At 53.1% G+C, this 10,048-nt stretch overlaps 1 protein-coding gene across 1 annotated transcript in view; it reads right to left on the reverse strand.

Moving 5' to 3' along the window:
* Window positions 1–651: 651 nt before the first annotated feature.
* The window catches only part of LOC129714155 (pleckstrin homology domain-containing family G member 3-like), a 64,878-nt gene continuing 55,481 nt past the window's right edge, over window positions 652–10,048 (reverse strand). Inside the window, exons 16-19 of the mRNA XM_055663653.1 lie at window positions 5,203–5,216; window positions 4,003–4,260; window positions 1,994–3,380; window positions 652–1,241 (exon numbers count right to left, since the gene is read on the reverse strand). Coding sequence (XP_055519628.1) covers window positions 715–1,241; window positions 1,994–3,380; window positions 4,003–4,260; window positions 5,203–5,216 — 2,186 coding nt within the window. The 3' untranslated portion in view covers window positions 652–714. The remainder of the gene's footprint in view (window positions 1,242–1,993; window positions 3,381–4,002; window positions 4,261–5,202; window positions 5,217–10,048) is intronic.

Here is a 10,048-nt window from a genome sequence, read left to right on the forward strand (position 1 = left end):
GGAGGGGCAGGAGAACCCAGAGGGAATGGGGGAAGGAGGGGTGGGGGGGGTGGGGGGGGGGGCAGGGGTTGAATCCGGAGAGAGCCGGGGCTGGGAGCTGGGGGTGGGGATCAGCGAGACGGAAGACTGGGGTGGGGGTGAGGGGGAGAGGACAGAGGGGACCAAACCCGACCACAGAGCTCCAGACCAGTACTGGAGTGGGAGGGGGTGGAGAGGAGAGAGGGGTGGGAGGAGGGGGGGAGGAGAGAGGGGGGGGGGAGAGGAGGGGGGATGAGGAGAGATTAATGAGGGGGTCACACTAGGGACAGGGAGACTACTATAAAACAGAAGACCCCCCCCCCCCCCCCCCACTCATCCTCATCCCTCCTGGGGAAGGGACCCCCCCAGGAGGGGTGAAGCAACTGGGATGAGAGGAAGGGGGTATGAGGGGGGGGAAATAGAGGGGGTGGTTAGGGTGGGCGAGGGGGGGGTTGAGTGGGTGAGGGGGGCAAGCGGGCGTGGGTGAGGAGCAAAGCTGGCGGAGGGGGGCTCAGAGCGGGCGAGGGTTGGGTGGGTGAGGGGGGGGTTTGAGTGGGTGAGGAGCAAGGCTGGCCGGACAAGGGGCAGAGCTGGGTGCTCTGGGCGGGTGACGGATGGGTGGGTGATGGGGGGGCAGAGTGGGCATGGGTGAGCTCTCTCTGTCCGGTTCGGGGCAGGGATGGGCCGGTGAGAACTCTACACCTGAGTTGGGTGAAGAGCGTTTACCCAGGAAGGGCGAGGACTGGATCTTGGGGCCGGGCAAAGCACAGGGCTGGGTGGAAGGGTTGGGTGGGTGATGGGTGGGCAGTGTGGGCACCTCGGGGCTGCCTCATCCACTGCTCCAGCTGCCTGATGGCAGAGGGGGAGGGGGATTGCCCCCGCAGTGACACCCAGCTGGGCAGGGGGCAGCACAGCTCGGACGGGGTGCACAATGACAGGGCACCCATGGGTGGGGGGCTGGCAGCCAGCGGGGGGGGTGAGGGTGCCCTGGGTCGGGGCAGGTCGGCGGGGGGGCGGGCCTGCGCTGCTGGACACGCCCTCCACCGGGTGCAGGGCACCCCAGGGTGCTGGCACGGGGTGGGTGGGGCCACTGGGGCGGGCGGGCAGCTGAATCCGGAGAGCCCCCGGCTGGACGCTGGTCTCCTGGACATAGACGGCTGGGCTGGGGTCTCGGACAATGAGGTGACCAAACCCGACCACAGGCTCCAGACCATGTACTGAGTCTGTGGGGGGAGAGAGTGGGGGGGAGAGAGGGGGACAGAGAGGGTGAGAGGGAGGAGGAGAGGGAGAGGGGGAGAGAGAGGGGGAGATAGAGGGGGAGATAGGGGAGATAGAGGGGGAGAGAAAGAGAGGATTAATGATTTGCAATAATCACACATAACATCAACATTCCCACTAAACGACAAACCCCCCCCCCCTCCTCCACCCCCCCAGCGGGTACAGCAGCATCTATGGAGCGAAGGAAATAGGCAACGTTTCGGGCCGAAACCCGAAATCCAATTTTCAATTGGAGGAGCAGCACCTCATATTCCACTTGGGCAGTCTGAACCCTAGCGGCATAAACATTGAATTCTCCAATTTCCGGTAGCCCTTGATGTCTCCTCCCCTCCTCAGCTCTTCCTCAGCCCTCAGGCTCTTCTTCTTCTCCCCCCCCCCCCCCACCTCACATCAGTCTGAAGAAGGGGTTCGGCCTGAAACGTTGCCTATTTCCTTCGCTCCACAGGTGCTGCTGCACCCGCTGAGTTTCTCCAGCACTTTTGTCTACCTTCGATTACCCAGCATCTGCAGTTCCTTCTTACCCAATACTGATTTTGGATGATCAGCCATGATCATATTGAATGGTGGTGCTGGCTCAAAGGGCTGAATGGCCTCCTCCAGCACCTATTGTCTATTGTCTATTGAATGGAGGTGCTGGCTCGAAGGGCTGAATGGCCTCGTCCAGCACCTATTTTTCAATGTTTCTATGTTTACCCACCGTAGGTGTGGATGTGCTGGCACTCCAGTGCCCTGGACAGATGCGCCGGCCTCCTGCGTCGCTGCTTCAGCTGCATTGGACGTGGCTCCCACACCTGCCGCTGCGTGGGGGCTTTCTTCCTGGCGATCCTCTGGCTGTACATCTTAGCCAGCACCTGCACCTTATTCATGATCTTCTCCGAGTTGTGGAGGAGGCAGGCATCGGAGCCGGGGCACAAGGACCGCTGCCCGTGGCAGCACAACGCGTGGTCAGCGGGTTCTCCTCCCCCCTCCGCACGTCTACGCCCGGGGGCCGGGGAGTCGCCGGGAGGGCGGAGATCGGAGTCTTCCACGATGACCAGCGGCTCGCCGGACGTCGCGGCTGCTCGCGGCGGTGGTTTCTTCAGCCTGTCGTAGTCGCCCCAGAAGTGAGCCGCCTTCTCCATCTCCCGCCAAACCTTGATGATCTCGGCGCAAGACCTGAACTCGGTCTCCGTCTCCGTCTCCGGGCTGGCCAGCCCGTTGCAGGCCGGCAGGGAGAGGGGAGCGGGGGGAGGATAGAGACTGGGGGACTCCGGGCCGGGGATGTGTGGCAGTGGGATTGGCGCGGCCACATTCTCCCCACCGCGTTCGCCCACGTTCTCCGCGCCGCCCGCCTTGCCACCGTGCGTCTCCTCGATGTGCGCTAGCCGGCAGTTGAAGCGCAAGACAGAATCTCTCACCACCCCCGTGGGGATGAACGACACGCTCTCCCGCTGCTGGAGGTAGAACGCATCGCCCGACATCTCCGCTGCCTCGTAGTAGTTCTTGATCTTCTCGATCAGCAACCGATCATCTTCGGTCCGCGAAGAATCCTTGTTGCCAACTCTTCCCTTCTCTTGTCCATCATCAGGGTTGGAGATCAGACCCTGCTCCATGGGAACCATCTCTTCCACAGCCTGGTCCTCCACCTCCATCTCATGGCCGTTGGTGGTGGCACTGTCCTCTCCAATGGTTGATGCATCATCCACACCGTCCCGAGTCCAGCCATCCTTGGCCATCAGTAATAGACTTTGGCCAATACCAGCATTGTCCATGCTTCTGGGTCCACCGCTAACACAGTGACCGCCATCCTCCGGAACATGTTGATCCCTTTCCTCCAACTCTCCCGAGTTCTCCAGGTTCCTCAAAGAGGGAATTCTACTTTCTTTGCGGGGACCGCCGTCTTCGGAAGATCCGCTGTTGCAGGGTCCACTCTCCTCGACCTTGATGGATGAGGAGATGTCCACCAGTGGTGGACCTTCTACATCCAGCACATCCACCAGGGTGTCCTCCACACCAGGGAGTCTGCACTGCCCCGGGTTCTCCTCCACGATGGCGTGGAGGTCATCGCAAGCCCTCTTCTGCAAACACTCCATCCCAGCGAATATCTGCACCAGGAGAGAAAGGAAGAGTGAATTTATGTGGCTATTTCAATACACAATAGACAATAGGTGCAGGAGTAGGCCATTTGGCCCTTGGAGCCGGTACTGCCATTCATAGGAACATAGAAACATAGAAAATAGGTACAGGAGTAGGCCATTCGGCCCTTCGAGCCTGCACCATTCAATATGATCATGGCTGATCATCCAACTCAGTATCCTGTACCTGCCTTCTCTCCATACCCCCATGATCCCTTTAGCCACAAGGGCCACATCTAATTCCCTCTTAAATATAGCCAATGAACTGGCCTCAACTGCTTTCTGTGGTAGAGAATTCCATAGATTTACCACTCTGTTTTTCTCAACTCGGTCCTAAAAGACTTCCCCCTTATCCTTAAACTGTGACCCCTTGTTCTGGATTTCCCCAACATTGGGAATAATCTTCCTGCATCTAGACTGTCCAACCCCTTAAGAATTTTGTAAGTTTCAATATGATCATGGCTGATCATCCACAATCAGTACCCCGTTCCTGCCTTCTCCCCATATCCCCTGACTCCGCTATCTTTAAGACACCGACCCACCGTACTAAACCGAGACCACGCTAAGCATTGATCAATGCTGCTCCTTGTACCTGTTCCATCTCCAGGTCGATGTTTCCAATGCCACAGAACTCAGGTTCATCGTACTGATTGGGATCTTGCTGCTCCGTGTCCTGGCGCTGGCTCTGGCCGCTGGTCCGGGCCGGGTCCCCACCGGGGGGCAGCTCCAGTGAAACTGACTCGGTGGGCTCGGCATCAAGCTCGAGGACACTGGATGCCAGCGTGCTGGCACTGCCCAGCAGGCTCAGGGTCTCCATGTTAGACAGAAGGTCATCCTCACTACCTGCATACTGAGGTGGGACAAAAGCAGAGGAGGTGTTGTCTCCACTTGATGCATGGTAACACACAAGAGAAAACTAAACACCAAAGGTGGCGCAGCGGTAGAGTTGCTGCCTCACAGCGCCAGAGACCTGAGTTCGATCCTGACTGGGGGGTGCACTCTGTACAGGGTTTGTGTTCTCACACACGCACACACTCACACAGACCCAGACTGGCACTCACACACACACACACACACACCCACACACACACACACACACACACACACACACACACACACACACACACACACACACACACACACACACACACACACACAGACCCACACACACACACACACACACACACACACACACACACACACACACACACACACACACACACACACACACACACACACACACACACACACACACACACACACACATAGACACACACACACACACACACACACACACACGCAGACCCAGACTGGCACTCACACAGAGACACACACACACACTCACACACACAGACACTCACACAAACACACACACACACTCACACAGATAGACACACTCACACACACTTGGCCTCACTTGGTTTTAGACACAGTAAAAGACAAGAGAAACAAAACACTGCAGGGTGGCACGATGGTGCAGCGGTAGAGTTGCTGCCTCACAGCGCCAGAGTCCCGGGTCCAATCCTGACTACGGGTGCTGTCTGTATGGAGTTTGCATGTTCTCCCCGTGATCACGTGGGTTTGTAGGTTAATTGGCTCCGGTAAAGATTGTAAATTGCCCCTCGTGTGTGTGTGTAGGATAGTGCTGGTGTGCGGGGGAGGGTCGCTGGTCGGCGCGGACTCAGTGGGCCAAAGGGCGCTGTGTATCTAAACGAAACACTGGCCCCTTCCAAAGGCGGATTCCCTCTCCCTAGGGAATTCTCATCGAGGGACGGCAGCAACGTTTCCTTACCTTCAGCGACGATCCTGAATGTGTCGGGAAGAGGCAGCAACAGAGGAAACACAAAAGGAAAAAGTGTTGTTAGCGTCTGCTTTGTGGCTCGCTTGTTCAAGCTCATTACTCAAACATTCCTTCTGAAGGAGCCGTTCCCTCTGCTTCGAAATCCGCTATTCTCACGCACCATTCACATAAATAGACAATAGACAACAGGTGCAGGAGTAGGCCATTCGGCCCTTCGAACCTGCACCACCATTCAAAGTAATCATGGCTGATCATCCCCAATCAGTACCCCGTTCCTGCCTTCTCCCCATATCCCCTGACTCTGCTATTTTAAGTGCCCTATCTAGCTCTCTGTGTGTGCAAGTCATTCATTCATTTCTTCTCTATCTCTCTCAACATCACCGTCTGTATCTCAATAGACAATAGACAATAGGTGCAGGAGTAGGCCATTTGGCCCTTCGAGCCAGCACCGCCATTCAATGGCTGATCATCCCCAATCAGTACCCTGTTCCTGCCTTCTCCCCATATCCCCTGACTCTGCTATTTTAAGTGCCCTATCTAGCTCTCTCTTGAAAGCATCCAGAGAACCTGCCTCCACCACCCTCTGAGACAGAGAATTCCACAGACTCACCACTCTCTGTGAGAAAAAGTGTTTTGATGTCTCCGTTCTAAATGGCTTACCCCTTATTCTTAAACTGTGTGGCCCCTGGTTCTGGACTCCCCCAACATCGGGAACATGTTTCCTGCCTCTAGCGTGTCCAAGCCTCAAACAATCCTCCAACATGGATTTGTACGTTTATACAGCACATTTTGCATCAATTTCAGGACATCCAAACCAATGGATGATGTGTTTGCTCAGCAGTCGATCGTGTGTGTGTGTGTGTGTGGAGTTTGCACGTTCTCCCTGTGACCGCGTGGGTTTCCTCCGGGCGCTCCGGTTTCCTCCCACATCCCAAAGACGTGCGGGTCTGCAGTGTAATTGGCCCGCTGCAAATTGCCCCTAGCGTGTTGGCAGTGGGCGAGACAGTGGGATAACTTAGAACTAGTGTGAACAGGTGATCAAGTCACAGTCACGGTGGCGCAGCGGTAGAGTTGCTGCCTTACCGCGAATGCAGCGCCGGAGACCCGGGTTCGATCCCGACTACGGGTGCTGTCTGTACGGAGTTTGTACGTTCTCCCCGTGACCTGCGTGGGTTTTCTCCGGGATCTCCGGTTTCCTCCCACACTCCCACAAAGGCGTACAGGTTTGTAGGTTAATTGGCTTGGCGTATGTGTAAATTGTCCCTGGTGGGTGTAGGATTGTGTAAGTGTGCGGGGATCGCTGGTCGGTGCGGACCCGGTGGGCAGAAGGACCCGTCTCCGCGCTGTATCTCTAAAGTTCTCTAAGTATCTCTAAACTCTAAGAAACGGCATTTCATTTGGACCTCAAGGGGTCCAAATGACAATTAAATTTATCTTGTATCTTGTATTGTATCTTGTATTGTATCTAGCGGAGTCAGGGGATAACGGGGGTGAAGGCAGGAACGGGGTACTGATTGTGGATGATCAGCTATGATCACATTGAATGGCGGTGCTGGCTCGAAGGGCCGAATGGCCTACTCCTACACCCATTGTCTATTGTCTAACTAGACAAAACTAAACACAACAGATATGTAAACATGTGTGTGAAAGAACAGCAGATGCTGGATAAAATCAAAGGTGGACACAAAATTCTGGAGTAACTCAGCGGGTGAGGCAGCATCTAGGAGTGAAGGAATGGGTGACGTTTCGAGTAATAGTACTCTGTAAATAGAGGGAGATTGGCCGAACACGGGAATGGGACTGGCTTAGATGGCAAATTGAACTGGCTTTGATGGGGGCATCTTGGCCAACATGGACCTGGTGGGATGAAGGGCCTGTTTCCCGTGCTTTTTAACTCTCTGACAAGGTTGAGAAGACACAGATGATGCCGTGAAGGAAATTAATTTCAGCAGCTGATGTGCAGAGTTTCACATCAGAAGGCCCTGCAGTTGACAGCAAAAGCCAACCCCACTTTAAAGGGATGATCAAAACTATCAAAGGTTGCTCAGGATTGGCGTATGTGTAAACTCACCCTAATGGGTGACAACATCAATGAAGAATAATGCATTGGGGGGATGAGCTGGCGAGCGGACCCGGTGTCAGAATCACCGCTCCGTGCTGTATCTCTAAATTAGCGGAGTCAGGGAATAACGGGGGGAGAGAAGGCAGGAACGGGGTACTGATTGTGGGATGATCAGCCATGATCACATTGAATGGCGGTGCTGGCTCGAAGGCTGAATGGCCTACTCCTACACCTATTGTCTATTGTCTAACTAGACAAAACTAAACACAACAGATATGTAAACATGTGTTTAAAGAAACAGCAGATGCTGGATAAAATCAAAGATGGGCACAAAATTCTGGAGTAACTCAGCGGGACAGGCAGCATCTCTGGAGAGAAGGAATGGGTGAATGTGAGGACGGGATTTAAAATGAAGGGGAGGTGGGGGGAGCGGGTGAGGCAGCATCTACGGAGTGAAGGAATGGGTGATGTTTTGGGTAATAGTACTCTGTAAATAGAGGGAGATTGGCCGAACACGGGAATGGGACTGGCTTAGATGGCAAATGGAACTGGCTTTGATGGGGCATCTTGGCCAACATGGACCTGGTGGGATGAAGGGCCTGTTTCTGTGCTTTTTAACTCTCTGACAAGGTTGAGAAGACACAGATGATGCAGTGAAGGAAATTAATTTCAGCAGCTGATGTGCAGAGTTTCACATCAGAAGGCCCTGCAGTTGACAGCAAAAGCCAACCCCACTTTAAAGGCATGATCGAAACTATCAAAGAGTTGCTCGGGATTGGCCACATGAACTCACCACTAATGAGGACAACATCAATGAAGAATAATGCATTGGGAAATGAGCAGAGAGCGCTCCCAGTCACATCACAGCTGCCTTTCATCTCCTCCAATTGCCATTATAGAATTACTTTTCTCTTGATTTTTGTAAATTGCTAAAACCATTTATAATATTATAACCCTCTCGGGGTTAGGCACGGTTAGAGCTGCTGCCTTACAGCGGAGACCCGGGTTCGATCCCGACTACGGGTGCTGTCTGCATGGAGTTTGGACGTTCTTATAGAAACTTATGCTCTTATAGAAACTTACAAAATTCTTAAGGGGTTGGACAGTGAATTTCCTTCACTGCATCATCTGTGTCATCTCAACCTTGGACAGGCTAGATGCAGGAAGATTGTTCCCGATGTTGGGGAAGTCCAGGACAAGGGGTCACAGCTTAAGGATAAGGGGGAAGTCTTTTAAGACCAAGATGAGATTAAAAAAAATCACACAGAGAGTGGTGAATCTCTGGAACTCTCTGCCACAGAGGGTAGTTGAGGCCACAGTTCATTGGCTATATTTAAGAGGGAGTTAGATGTGGCCCTTGTGGCTACAGGGATCAGGGGGTATAGAGAGAAGGCAGGGATAGGATACTGAGTTGGATGATCAGCCATGATCATATTGAATGGCGGTGCAGGCTCGAAGGGCCGAATGGCCTCTACTCCTGCACCTATTTTCTATGTTTCTATGTATCTATGTTCCTCCCCCCGTGACCTGCGTGGGTGTTCGCCGAGATCTTTTCGCCGGTTTCCTCCCACAGGTTGTAGGTTATAGAAACATAGACAATAGGTCCAGGAGGAGGCCATTCGGCCCTTCGAGCCAGCACCGCCATTCATTGTGATCATGGCTGATTGTACCCTATCAATCACCCGTGCCTGCTTTCTCCCCATATCCCTTGACTCCACTAGCCCCTAGAGCTCTATCTAACTCTCTCTTAAATATTTGGCTTGGTAAATGTAAAAATTGTCCCCAGGCAAGTCAAGTCAAGTTTATTGGTCACATACACAAACGAGATGTGGCAGTGAAATGAAAAGTGGCGATGCTCGCGGACTTTGTGCAAAAAGACAAACAAACAAACTACAAACCCAATTATAGGAAGGATGTCAACAAAATAGAGAGAGTACAGAGGAAATTTACTAGAATGTTGCCTGGGTTTCAACAACTAAGTTACAGAGATAGGTTGAATAACTTAGGTCTTTATTCTCTGGAGCGCAGAAGGTTAAGGGGAGACCTGATAGAGGTCTTTAAAATGATGAGAGGGATAGACAGAGTTGATGTGGACAAGCTTTTCCCTTTGAGAATAGGGAAGATTCAAACAAGAGGACATGACTTCAGAATTAAGGGACAGAAGTTTAGGGGTAATATGAGGGGGAACTTCTTTACGCAGAGAGTGGTAGCGGTGTGGAATGAGCTCCCAGTGGAAGTGGTGGAGGCAGGTTCATTGGTATCATTTAAAAATAAATTGGATAGGCATATGGATGAGAAGGGAATGGAGGGTTATGGTATGAGTGCAGGCAGGTGGGACTAAGGGGAAAAAAATTTGTTCGGCATGGACTTGTAGGGCCGAGATGGCCTGTTTCCGTGCTGTAATTGTTATATGGTTATATGGTTAAACAGAATGGAACAGAATCACACATTCTTTTCCATATTAAATATTATGGGCAGAAGGAAAAAGGGAAACAAACTAATTAAAAAAAAAAGCAGTAGAGTGGTACGGTAAAGTTAGCCCCTGGTGAGATAGGAGTTTACAGTCCTAGTGGGTGTGTAGGATAGTGTTGGTAGTGTGCGGGGCGGACCTGGTGGGCCGAAGGGCCTGTTTCCGCGCTGTATCTCTGAAACTAAACCTCAAAAGCCCAGCTCCAATCCAACGCCTTGTGTGACAGCCTGTCCCAAGATCAAAGGCTTCGCCACAAACACACACACACACACAAGATGAACTCAAAGGCACACAATTACCCCCCC

This window comes from Leucoraja erinacea, chromosome 38 (genome assembly GCF_028641065.1).
Source record: "Leucoraja erinacea ecotype New England chromosome 38, Leri_hhj_1, whole genome shotgun sequence".
NCBI classification, from domain to species: Eukaryota; Metazoa; Chordata; class Chondrichthyes; order Rajiformes; family Rajidae; genus Leucoraja; species Leucoraja erinaceus.